Source organism: Canis lupus, chromosome 23 (assembly GCF_003254725.2).
Source record: "Canis lupus dingo isolate Sandy chromosome 23, ASM325472v2, whole genome shotgun sequence".
NCBI lineage: Eukaryota > Metazoa > Chordata > Mammalia > Carnivora > Canidae > Canis > Canis lupus.
Window position 1 is genome coordinate 43,949,577 of NC_064265.1, and position 14,076 is coordinate 43,963,652.

A 14,076-nucleotide genomic window follows, 5' to 3' on the forward strand; every position below is an offset into this window, starting at 1 on the left:
TATATATATCTGCTATTAGTAATTGTAGTACTATGTCAACAATTACTTCTAAATATTCAACAATATGGGGATCCCTGGGGGGCTCAGTGGTTTAGCGCCTGCCTTCGGCCAAGGGCGTGATTCTGGAGTCCCAGGATCGAGTCCTGCATTGGGCTCCCTGCAGGGAGCCTGCTTCTCCCTCTGCCTGTGTCTCTGCCTCTCTCTCTGTGTCTCTCATGAATAAATAAATTTTATTAAAAATCTAAATACATAAATATTCAACAATACAAAGAAGAGACAATATGAAGTTGAACTTACAAGCTCTAGAACCAAACTGCCTGAATTTAAATACCAGCTCTGTCATTCACTTGCTGTGTGACATAGTATAAGTTACTTAACTGTTCTGTGCCTCAGATTCTTCACCTAAAAAATGTTGGTAGTAATTATTATACTAAGTTAGATTATTGTTAATTAATACATATAAAGCAGTTAGGTTAGCTTAGTATGGGTAGCTTAGTCAAGCGTGCAACTCTTGGCTTAGGCTCAGGTCATCACCTCAGGGTCGAGATCCAGCTCCATGTTTCACTAACTAAATAAAATCTTAAAAAAAGAAAAAAACCAAAAACATATAAAGCACTTAGATGAATGCAAAACACCTAGTAAGTGCTCAATAAATGTTGCTAAATGTATTATATATTAAAAAGAATACTTTAAAAATAACCTATATATTTTCTAAGGATTCAATAAAGTTATTCCTTTAATCTTTTCAAACAGATTAACCTTCACAGTCTATTCCCTGACATGGTCACTTACTACACTAGAAGTCAGCATTTCCGTTTAACAAATCTCTTTTGAGTACCAGACAATTAGAGTAGAAGCCTCCTCCAACCTCACTAGCCAGTCTCTAGAGGTCTCACTAGACCTCTTCTCTAACATCACTCACTCTTGGTGATCTCATCTAGTCTTGTGCTTTAACTGCCATCTACACGTAGGTGACTTTCAAATATACATCAAGAACATTCCCATAAACTCTAATCTCATATCTGACTACAAGACATCTTCACTTAGAAATCTCAGAGGCATCATACAATCAATGGGCCCAAAACCGAGCTTCTGTTCTTCACTGAAAAAACTGTTCCTTTCTTAGTCCTATTTCTACAAATGGTAATTCCAACCTTCTAGTCATACTCATGTGAAAAACCTGGTGCTGGGGAGCCCTGGGTGGCTCAGCGGTTTAGAGCCGCCTTCAGCTCAGAGCATGATCCCAGAGTCCCAGAACTGAGTCATGCATCGGGCTCCCTGCACAGAGCCTGCTTCTCCCTCTGCCTGGGTCTCTGCCTCTCTCCGTGTCTCTCATGAATAAATAAATAAAATCTTAAGAAAAATAATAAAGAAAAACCTGGTGTTATCTTTGACTCCTATCACTCCTCATATACCATATCAATTAGCAAGCTCTTCTGGCTTTGCCTTCAAACTATAACAGAATCCAGCCATTTTTTACATCCTTCATCACTACTACTACAGTAGTAAAACCACCATCATCTCTTAGTTTGATCACTGCCCACTGTTCTCTTTATTTATGCCCTTACTCCTAGACTCTAAATCTTATTAACACAGCAGCCAGTGATCCTTTTAAAACATTAAGATTACATCACTTTCCTAGGTCAAAACCCTTCAAGGTTTTCTAATCTAATAGAATGTAAAAGCCCAAAAGTCCTTGAAATATGTGGACTGTCTTATGAAACCATTGTGTACTCCCACTCCAATCTCTGACATCATCATGACATCTTGCTCATATTATCCAGACACACTTACCTCTTTGTTGCTCTTCAAACTCACCAAATATACTCTCAACTCCGAGCCTTTATGCTTGCTGTTCCCTCTGCCTGAAATGTCTCCCAACTCCAATGTCTTTTACCTTTTAGATCTTTTCCCACAGAAACCTTCTCAGAAAGGTCTTCAGTGAATACCCTATTAAAAACTGTGTCAGCACTCCCTATCCCCTTTCTCTGCTTTAAATTTTTCCATAAAATTTAATTTTTAAAAATTGTCTCTTCCCTGCCTTAAAGTGTAAACTCCTAGAGGGTGGAGATTTTTGTCTATTATACTGTATCTCAGTATGTGTTACACAGGCACATACTAAATTTTGGTTGAAAGAATAAAGGAACTTTCAATCACCACTGTAAGATTCTGAACTCTGAAATAACTTGCTTAGTTAGAAAAATCTTTTTCAATCTCTCTAATTGCTGTTAAACCTGCTTTGAAATTCAATGGAAGTTCTTAAATTTGAACTTGAATTTATTTTCTCAACCCTCTTCTGCTTTCACTTGTTTCCTACTCATTCTGGTTCCATGGGCACTCACATCAAACATGTCCTTGCTGAACTAGAATTTCTCACTTTCTACCAACCCCGCTCCCTTTATAACCCTACTTTATCAGTTCCTATTCCCAGATTATACATGTTGTTTGGTAAGTCATATTGACTTCTATATATATCCAATACTATGTGAAGCCTATCTACCACTCTAAGAACTTACAACTTATTATAATGGCTGTAAATCCTGCTATCTTCCTCAACTTCCCACCACCTTTCTCTGCAGATACTCTTGTCTCTTATTTCACTGATTATACTCTTTATCCCTTACTAGGCTTCATTTTTCTTCATCAATTTGCTTTATTTTCTTCTCTACCTATAGTCTCCTCCATGTTCTCTTCTCAAGGCAGTTAACCCAAATAAAATGCAAAAATTTGACAGAGCAACCAACTATCAATCCTATGTACCAGTCTTACTTCCATCTTCCTCTTACAAACTTCATGAAAAATGGCCTAACCCTACCTACTGCTACTACTTCCTTATAATTCCCTTATTCCTACAATTTGGTACATGCTTCACTATCCTGGTGAAACTATGTTAAGAGTTTACACCGGTAACTTCTGAATCACCAAATTAAACAGCTTTTCTAAGTCTGCATTATATGACACTACTGACCATTACCCTCTTTCTTGATTATGCGGTCTTCCATGGGATTCTCCAACAGTTTTTTTTTACTTTTTTTCGTAATTCTGCCCTTGACAGAATCTTCTACAATAATTTCTCTTTCCTATTTCTTAAATGTGAACATTCCCAAGGTTTTGGTCCTTAAATAGGTTTATTATCTCTTTATATGTATACTTCTCTCAATGTTTTTATCAATTTCCATGACAGAGAGCCAGGAATAGAAGTGAGCAAAGTCTTCTGACTAGTACTCAGAACTTGACATTTCACATATACTTTTCATTTTCTTCCTAACTTAAGGACTTACTTGGTAAATTATAATACTATTTCATTTACTTCAACTACGAATTTGTAAAAAAGGAATTTAAATAAAGAAGCAAATTAACTTTATACTTCAGACTTTACTAACATTTCTAAGAAATATATTCAGTTAAATAGGAAAGAAAATAAAAATTATTTTCTAAAATGGCTTTCTTTTTTCCATACCTTCCAATAGTAGCTCTGCCTTCATTTTTCACAGACTGATAAATTTTTCTCTCTTCATCTGAAAGTGTAATGTGCTGAATAAATACTTTACGTTCTGGTAACTCCAAAACAGGTTTGCCTTTAATTTTGCTTGTCTTTGTTCTTCTAAGAGTAATATTTTTAATCAGGGATTGCAAACGCCTAAGTCAAAATAAAACAAATAATTACGTAACTTTTTACTTCTATAGAAGTTTATTCAACAAAGACAAAAAAGAATATTTTAATATATTACTATTTAAGAACCTAAGTAAAGGTTTTTTTAAAAAAAAATCTTTTGAGTCTTACCCAAACTGATAATCAGACATAAATTCTACCAATAGTTACAATAATGAATTCCTTGACTTCAATTCAATACCTGTCACAGTTTAATCTTCTTTTATCCTGTCTTTATTTTTCTTACTTCTCCCCATTTTTGTTCTTCTAGTCACTACCTTTACTTCTTAATTCTGTCAACGACATCATCCAATATTCAACATTCACACTCTTAAGTACCAACACAAAGTAGAAGGCATTATACTAAAAATCATAAAACTATGAGGAAAGATTTTACCTTCGAAAAGGTTTTTCAGTAATATGAAAATCAAGGTACAAAAATCAGTTAATTTTTACAAAGTAACAATGGCAAAAAGATTAAAACATGATGTAACAACTCAAAAGAGGGAGAAATACCTTCTAGGTTCTACAACCTTTACACTCCCTTCTCAGTATTAAAAAAAAAAGGCAAGGCACATCAATTAAGGTTTATCCCAACACTGAAATATAAATACAATTTCTTAAATTAGAAGTTACATAATTGAAAAAAAAAAAAAAAAAAAAAAAAGAAGTTACATAATTGGTTCTGAGAATCAAGCAGTTTTGCAGATGAGGCTGGTGGCTGTTGAACCTCCTCCACTATAACCACAGTAAGAAACACATTTTACTCCATCCAACAAATATATATATATATAAAATATACACGTAAACACATAGACGTGTAACAGAAACCTTTCACAAAACAATACTATGTGTGATGCACTCTATTTTCTCAAATCTACTATTTCATTTCCTTTTGTAATGCTACCTACCATCTTTATTATGATTTCACAACCTGCTAATGGGTACCAAACTCCAAAAACCACTGTTCTAGGCAAAAACGTTAAATCACATATTAGCCTAGTACCTTGTGAAATGGCTATGACCAAGATGAATTTTATCGGTCTTCATGAGAAACCATTTTCTTTAACTCTTGCTGATAGCAGTGTATGTCATACTATTCAATTACCACTATATAAAGTGATATAAAGTAAGTTGTGAAAATTTAATGCATATTTGTATCCTCAGAGCATACAGTTTTTTTTCTGTCATTGTTTCATCAATTAATGGTGATTTCAGGGGCAAGAGCAACAGAGACCATAAAGCTCTCCCTTTCCTTTCAGTTTGACTAAAATCAAAGAAAGGGAAGGCTTATTATGTTTTAGTGGTAGTTAGAAATCCTTGTCTCCCCAAACAAGAATCACTAGAATTTGAGAGTCAAAAGCATTAAAGCTATAAACACTTTTGGGAGAAGAAAGCCAACATTGAAGTTAAAATATAGTAACTGAAGTGGGCAACTGGTTCAAGCTGTTTATAGTTATTAGTTGCTAATATTAATCAGTTTTCACGAAATTGCTTACCTAAGTCCTCCTTCATCTCCCATTGTGACAGGACGCTGTATTGTTCTATGCCACCATTCTCTATCAAGAAATGGTTTAAGTTTTAAAAAGGAAAGAAGAGACCACAAGTCCTTTAAAGAATTCTGAATCGGAGTACCTAAAAATAACAGAACACTGTTGTAACCCTATAGTGTATTCATTCAGAAAATCCATCTGACCCCATCAGAGGAAACAACAGTTGAAAATGGGCATTCTGAACTAGGCACACCCACTATTTATCAAGGTGTAACTACAGTCCTTTGTTAAACACATGTGCAATCTCAAAATACAGTTTTGCTCTAATTTTTAGCTGTCACTTGCCATACTAACAAAGCAAAAGACCACAGGTCCAGTAAATTCAACCTTTTCCTTATCCAAGAACATTAGCTTGCTTTTATTTTATTTTTTAAAGGTTTTACTTATTTATTCATGGGAAAGAAAGAGCGAGGCAGAGACACAGGCAGAGGGAGAAGCAGGTTCCATGCAGGGAGCCGGATGTGGGACTCAATCCTGGGTCTCCAGGATCATACCCTGGGCCAAAGGCGGCGCTAAACCACTGAGCCACCGAGGCTACCCCATTAGCTTGATTTTAAATCAGCAGTATTATGAAGCGCCTGGGTGGCTCAATTAAGCATCTGCCTTTGGCTCAGGTCATGATTCTGGGGTCCTGGGATCAAGCCCCGAGTCTGCTTGTCCATCGACCTCTGGCCCCTGCTCATGCTCTCCTTCTCACCCACACACTCTCTCTCAAATAAATAAAATCTATAAATAAATCGGCAGTATTAGTAAGAAGGAAAAAATTAAATCCTTTTCCTCATATTCTAGAAGTATCACAATTAGGAAACAGGTTTGGCTTCAAGACGAGAAACAGAAATCAAGATTCTCGTTGGAAAATTAAAGGGTCTAACAAGGGACACCTAGGTGGCTCAGTTAGTTAAGCGTCTGTCTTCTGCTCAGGTTATGATCCAAGAGTCCTGGGATCAGGCTCTGCTTTGAGCCTTGCATCAGGTTTCCTTGCTCAGTGGGGAACTGCTTCTCCCTTTCCCTCTGTGCACTCTATCCTTCAAGCAAATAAATTTTTAAAATCTTTAAAAAAAAAAAAAAAAGTCTAATGAATCTCCAAAGTTTAAAAAAAAGTCTAGTGATTGTTCCATAAACAGACTAGAATTCAAATGTTGCCACAGCATGGGCAACTATGAAAAACAAATCGAAATATTTTATTCAATGACTTCTATGATTAAATATGGAACAAACTTTATACCCACATGAAGTTTACAAAGTTACCTCACCTAAACTTACTTAGTAAGTATAACCCTTTTACCTGTTAATACCCATCTTCTTTCTGCTTCTAAATCAAGTACAGCTTTTGTCTGCTGAGCATTTGGATTTCGAATGGCATGTCCTTCATCCAGGATCACTCTGAGCCACCTTATGCTATGTAATGGACTATCACCTTTAGTCTGAAATAAATGTTTCATGTGAATTAAAACACAGGGAATTAAAATAGTACTTCATGTAATTTTGTAAATATAAGTTATTAATTTTTAATATCAAGACTTACTACGTGGTAGATACTGCTTTAATCATTATATACATTAAGTTGTTGAATAATCGAAAATTTATAAAGTATTATTATTTACTCCTATTTTGCAGATGAGAAAACTGAAGGATCAAGGCTGTGAAGTATGTTGTTCAAAGTACCACAGCTAGGAAATAAACAGGGCTAGCTTTTAAACATACATAGTCTAGCTCTCTACTCAGACTTTGGTTCAATACACTGAGCTAATTCTGCTTCAGATTAACACTGTGATGAAAGAAATATTTAGGAAGACAGAAAGAATATGAAGTCTGAATTTTATTTAGAACACATTAGAAATCTGAAACCTATTTCTCAAATTCAACTTCTGAAATATAAGTCTCAGCATACTTACTCCATAGTCATGAGTTAAAATGTTGTATGTAGTCAAAACAATATCCTGTTTTGAAAGCAAAGCTGGGTCTCTTATACGATCAGGACCATAATAAACATAAAAATTCAAGTGTACATCTGATTTTATATGTTGTCCAAACTGGTCCTGGAAGAAAATTAGAAATATTAAAAAAAATAAACAGATTAGTATCATGTTTCATATTAAAAAAATTCTGTCATACTACTAAAACTACACTAGAAATATTTAAAATAATAAATGGATTTAGTGTCACGTTTGATATAAAAAAGTACTGTCAAACCAATAAAATTACAGAAAATCAAGTTTCCTACAATCTAAACTAAAATAACAACAGTAACAATACTAATTATTATTTTATTGTCAGGAAAATGGACAAATATGTAATAATAATACATTATATAAATTTTCCCTGGCCCTATCAATGAGCAGCCACTTCATTTTTAGGAGGAAAACAACCAAATTCCTTGAAAATTATAATTAATTTTTAAAAATGTTAATATTTTAACAGGATAATGTTTCCAGTTAATAAACTTCATAATATAAAAATTAAACTGTAAAAGAGCAACCAATATTTTCAAGAATGTAGGCAGAGATTCAAGCATAGTATCCACTTTCATTCATTTATCACAAGCCTACTATTTGCCAGGTTTTATCAACCAGAAGAGTAGTAAAGCTAAAAAACAAACAAACAAAAAAACCCTGGTCCCAGCCCTCTCTGAAGACACAATCTGTTTAAAACACTTGACATTGTGGTTTGTTTTTTTTTTTTAATCACGAAAACAACAGATCTGAGAGATATTGAACAGGAAAAAACAAATCATGAGTAGATTGGAAAAAAAAAAAAAGATACTAGAGAGGAGCACCTGAGTGGCTCAGTGAGTTAAGTGTCTGCCTTCAGGCTCAGTTCATGATCCTGGGGTCCTGGGATCAAGCCCTGCATTGGCTCCTTGCTCAGAGTCTGCTTCTCCTTCTTCCTCTGTCCCTCCGTCCCTTTCTGGCCCTCTCCCCCACACACCCTGCTTCTGCGCTTGCTCTCTCTCAAATAAATAAATAAAATCTTTATTTTAAAAACAAAGGATAGGGGCTCCCTGGGTGGCTCGGCGATTTAGCACCTGCCTTCAGCCCAGGATGTGGTCCTGGAGTCCCAGGATCGAGTCCCACATTGGACTCCCTGCATGGAGCCTGCTTCTCCCTCTGCCTGTGTCTCTGCTTCTCTCTGTGTCTCATGAATAAATAAATAAAATCTTTTAAAAAAAATAAAATAAAAACAAAGGATACCAGAAAGACAAAGCTGAGAATCTCTTAGGTGAGAGATGATAAAGCCCTAAAGTATCAGAAGATCAGAATGGGAAGGACAGGTATGAAAGAAAGATACCAAGAAAAGGGGACTGATGGGACTTGAGGACTAATTAAATATGGGATATGAAAAAAAAGGGAGTAGACAAGCTTCTGATACTTAAAGTGAGTGCCTAAGAAGAACTGTGTTAAAGACACAAGGAAGTTTTAAAAAAAAAAGGGGGGGGGGGGGAGTTTTAAAAAAAGAAGGGAAAAGTGGGTATAAAATGAGAAAGAAATGGGGCGCGTCGGTGGCTCAGTCAGAAGTATCTGACTTAACTGGGCTCAATCCAGAACTCCAGGATCATGACCTGACCTCAACCCAGAAGCTTAACCAACTGAGCCACGAGGCACCCCACAAAATTCTAATTCTTGACCAGGAATCCATATATGCTCAACCATCCCTCATTCCTTTAAAAATCAATTTTTCCCATAATCTCATTAGGCAAGACTGCCAGGGCTTGCTCTAACGAAGTTTCTATTATCAAAAATTTTGTTGTTTTCCAAATACAAAATTATAATGAAATGCTGATCACCCATTTTTAAAATATATATCCCCAACCAAACTCTTAAAGAATCACAGTTCTATTTATACCCCCGATAATACTTGTAAACCTCACTCCGAAACAGTCCTTCTAGTACCCATGTATTGGCCTTCCCAAAATGCACTGCATCTCAAAACAGAATACTTTTGTTGGAATAAAAAAAAGAGCATTAATATTTAGCATTAATATAGAACTAAACCTCCTTTGGTCCTAAGAAGAAAATATCAGAAGAGGGTTTAATTTTTAAAAAAACATATATACCAAAAACTTAAAAAGAGAAGAATCAATAAAGGCAAGAGTACATAAAAATCAAGAAGTAAAGAGGCACAGAATTTGACAATTACACAATAACTACTCTTTTCCAAAGTAATTTAGATAGTAAGTGGCAGAAGCCAGATTACAAGTTAAGGAATTAGTAAATAAAAGCACACAGTGGAAATTAAACCCCAGGAGTATAACAGTGAAGGAGAGGATAAGAATAACAACTTAAAGACAAAATCAAGAGGAAGTATTTAAAAAATAAAAAAGGTCTGAGTATGGGCAGCCCTGGTGGCTCAGTGGTTTAGCGCCTGCCTTTGGCCCGGGGTGTGATCCTGGAGACCTGGGATAGAGTCCAATGTCAGACTCCCTGCATGGAGCCTGCTCCTCCCTCTGCCTGTGTTTCTGCCTCTCTCTCTCTCAATCTCTCTGTTTCTCTAATAAATAAATAAAATCTTAAAAAAAAAAAAAAAAAAAAAAAGTCTGAGTATGTTTCATGAAAAAGCCAGTAGGAAGAGACTAAATAACCAGGCAAAGAGAAAAATAACAGATAAAATGCAGAGATGGGAAGAAATGGAATCCAATGTACAGACTAAGGTAATGGTCTTACAAAAACTAGGACCTCTTCCACCTCTGAGATTAGAGAAGGAAAGGTCAGATTAGAGGAGGAAAGGTCAGGAGAGATGCAAATAACCTTGGACATGGCAAGAATAGAGTTCACATCCAGTGGCTTTTATGTTCACAATGCTTCCAATAGAGTCATTATTTCATTATAACATGCAGCCTGAAGCTCAAACTGGCAAAGAAACATAACCAAAGCTGCTCCTTACAAATAACATATAAAGAGGTTCCATTCCAGTATAATGTTTTAGAATAGAAAAGCAATCTGGAAGAAAAAAAAAGACAAAATTTTCTGGTGGGTAGCCTTAAAATTAAAAGCACAGGCTCAAGAATCAGAATGTTGGGAGACTGTATCCTAGCTCCATCATTTATTAGCTGAACAATCTACTCAGTTATTTAATTTCTGTGTGTTTCAAACTGATCATCAGAAAAGTGAGAATAGTATTTGTGAGGGCTAAATGAAGAAATCTATGGAAAGAGCTTAGGGAAAAACTGAACACACAGGAGCTCACTAAATGCTACAAGTTGTTATATAAAACAGAAGTTAGGGTAGTTCCTAGAAAAGAGTCTCCAATAGTTCATAAATAGTCTTAAATTATATACCTCTCCTACCTTGTGGGAGAGAAATGACAGAGGAAGAAGTACAAACCTCATCTTATAACATTTAAGGTTATAAAGGTTATATTAGGTTTCTTTCTCTACTATAAATCTCCAAAGAAGAATTACTTCAATTCAGCAAATAAAACCCCAATTCACCTAACAATTATTTTAACTTAGACATAAAGGGCTGACCTAGCACATCTTTCCCAATGAATGACTCTAACATAATACTTTTTAATCATACAAGAGTAAAACATAAATTATGTAACATTTTTAAAAGGCTGTGAAGACTTACAATCCAGTTGCTTAACACAGAAAGTGGACAGATGATCAGTGTTGTCCTTGGTCTGTCTTCAATATCAGTTTTCTTTGAACCCTCCACTGCAGATGCTCCTGAAAGAAACAATCAGTTGAAACATCTTTAAGTTTTCTTCTCATATATATGAAGTCAATAAAGAGATGACAAAATGTGCCTCTATGAAGAGAAATTAGAAAGAATTAAAATGAAGCAAATTTGTTTCCAGCCATGATGAAGTTAACAGGAAGTAGACTTTACCTTGTCACTTTAAACAAATAAAAATCCAGTGATTACTTATGGGGGGAGATAGACAATTGTGACTGAGAGAAAAAGTATGGAATATCTCCTGATATGTACTTAAGTTCTTCAGTTATTCATCAAGGTAACATTTGTTTTATGCAGTTTTTGGAATCTGTACTATAGTTACTGTTGTAACCAGACTCCAAGATGGCCCCCAATGATACCCACTTTCTGAGAGTCACAACCTCATACAGTCTCCTCCCACACTAACAGGGTGACAAATAATATATGGCGAAAGTGGGGGTATATCACCCCAGAGATTAAGTTAGAAAAGATGCAGTTTCTGTCTTAGGTACTCTCTCCTACTCTCTCTCTGATTACTCCCTTTGAAGGAAGCCAACTGCCATGCTACAAGGAGACTCAAGTAGCCTGTAAAAGGACACACTACAATTTTATTTTCCATTACCCTGCTGGACAGTATTTACGTTATTTCCAATATTTTTCTAAAATAACACAGCAGTGAAAACTATTTTTTCATGGGTCCTTCTACATATCTCAATGATATATCTATCTTCATTATATTTGGCTCAGTTACTCACTACGGTAATTTATATTCCCATCCATACCACATCAGAGTTCCTGTTATTTTACGACTTTGCCTATATGTGGCACTATGAGATTTTTATTTTTATTTTTAAAGATTTTATTTATTCATGAGAGACACAGAGAGAGAGGCAGAGGGAGAAGCAGCAGGCGCCATTCAGGGAGCCCGATGTGGGACTCAATCCCGGGTCTCCAGATCACGCCCTGGGCTGAAAGCAGGCACTAAATCGCTGAGCCACCCGGGGCTGCCCACTATGAGATTTTTAAATGTTTATAAATATAACAGGTAAAATGGTATCTCTCTGTTCCTTTATTTCCTCAATGACTGAATCTGCACATCTTTCCCTATGTTTATTGGTTATTTGTTTTCTTTCTTTAGAATGCACATTTGTATTCTTAGTGGCCACTCTCCTACTAGTTTGTCTTTTGTCAATAGATTTGTAGAGATTTCTTTTACTCATTCTAAACACTGATCCTTTGTAAGTTACACTTACCAGAAATACCTTCTTCATTCTTAACATTTTTCACATTATTTACAGTACACTTTGATGCACAGTAATTTAAAATGTAGTAGAATTTCATCAATCTTTTCCTTCTGACTTTTATGTCTTACTTAAGAGAGCACTATCAGTTCTGTCTCCATTCACTGATTTTTGTTTCTATTCTCTTTTCTTCCAGAAATGTGCTTATTTTTTTTCACAGCTATGATTTTAAGTTTCTTCTATAATGGCTATGTGCCTGCAAGAACAACTTTCTGTGTGTGAACTTAATTCTATCCAAATTCTAATTCTATCTCAACAGAAAATTCCACATTTCTTAAAATTTCTAAAATTTGGGTCGAGTATTCTATTTAAAATGCCTATATTTTCAATTCTACTAGTGCTTGCTTCGGCAGCACATATACTAAAATTCTATTAATTGTCTGATTCTTAGGCCACAAGTTGGCTCTTTTTCATCATTCTGTGTTGGGTCAAATATCACCTCCTTAAACAGGTCCCTTTCAACAATTTTGATTTCATTATCCTCCTTTATTTTATTCACAATGCTTAATGTTTAAAATTATGTGTTCATTTGTTTAGGTTTCCCCATCATTAGACATAAGCTCCATGAAAACAAACTTTTGTCTGTTATTATCCCCAACATGTAAAATATAGGAGACTAAGGTACAAAGATACAATAACCTATCCCAGACCTCCGTAACCCTAGAATTCAACCTCTTCCCTTCTCACATATTTAGACTGTCATGCAATGTTTTCCTATTAACTACAAAATATAAAATTATAATAAAGCTCACTAACATTCATAAGTGAAAAACAAATTCTACTCATACCAAGAACTGAATCTTTATTATAATTTAAATTAACTAAATTGAAATTAGGTTTTAAAGAGCCATCGATTATTCTAAGCCTTCACTAGAAAAAAAACATTTCTGCTACTCGGATGAGTAAAGGACCTCTTTCCATCATATTTTTGACCTAATTAAAATAAATAGAATAAGAAAAGGTTCTAGAAGAACACATCAACATACACTTCCAAGGAAAATGGGTTTTATCTTTTTCTTTCTTCTACCTTCTGAACTTCTTGTACCATGTTCTCGTAACTTTTGTCACTAAAAATTTTTTACATTGAAAAACAACAGCTTAAAAAAAAAAAAAAAAAAAAAAACCATGAAGATTTACTGACCCTTTTTCAACATTCTCCTTTTTGTTGCAGGGGTAGATGAAATAAGTGCACATGCAAACTCTGAATCTTCTTTAACTTTAGAAGATCCTGCTGAAGTAAAAACCACAGAATCATTAAGATCTTTGAAAACTAATTTTCTCTTGTGCTTATTAAATGCAGGTACCACCTGAAGATAGGAAATAAAAATACTTCCATACTCTAGATTTTAAAGAGCTTAGATTATTAAATAAAAACAAAATATCTAGTGACCAATATCTGCCTGACACTAATAAGCATATTCCAGCTCAAAGAAGGAATGTAGTCACTTGTCATAAAGTATTACTTCTCTTGAGGAAGAGATGTGACAGTAGGAGCAGCCATATATGCAAGGGGACTCAGCTTTCCTACAGAAGAATATTTTCAAGGAAACAGGTATTTGACTTCTAATGAGGAGTCTGACAAATATTTAGGTAAGCTGGTGATAATGAGTTATTTTTCAAATGGAATACAATTTCTCAAATAATTAAAAATACAATATGATCCAATTTACAAGAAAAAAAATAAAGGGTTATAATTTAAAGATAAAGGAAAAAGTAATGATCCTCACTGGTTGTTTTTACATCTGTATGGTAATGCAAACAATATTACCAAGAAGGCACTCCTACCCAACTTTTGTAAAATTTTAATTTATACATATGCGAATAAGGTTTTACTGAAGTCATTTTATAAAGTAGTAAAAATTACTTTGTTTAGTTTAAATATTTCTTTTGAAACTAATCTTTCAGTTTGCCTCATT

The 14,076-nt window shown here is 34.8% G+C and overlaps 1 protein-coding gene across 9 annotated transcripts in view; it reads right to left on the reverse strand.

Annotated features, from left to right (window-relative positions):
- Positions 1-14,076, reverse strand: part of HLTF (helicase like transcription factor) — a 49,705-nt gene that overhangs the window by 12,655 nt on the left and 22,974 nt on the right. For 6 of the 9 annotated variants that reach the window (XM_035705096.2, XM_035705095.2, XM_025449052.3 and 3 more), the window contains exons 13-18: positions 13,302-13,391; positions 10,773-10,870; positions 7,101-7,244; positions 6,491-6,629; positions 5,152-5,287; positions 3,461-3,640 (exon numbers count right to left, since the gene is read on the reverse strand). In XM_035705096.2, the coding sequence (XP_035560989.1) occupies positions 3,461-3,640; positions 5,152-5,287; positions 6,491-6,629; positions 7,101-7,244; positions 10,773-10,870; positions 13,302-13,391 (787 nt within the window). The remainder of the gene's footprint in view (positions 1-3,460; positions 3,641-5,151; positions 5,288-6,490; positions 6,630-7,100; positions 7,245-10,772; positions 10,871-13,301; positions 13,392-14,076) is intronic. The other 3 variants (XM_049100049.1, XM_035705097.2, XM_025449051.3) reach the window with 1 other exon arrangement.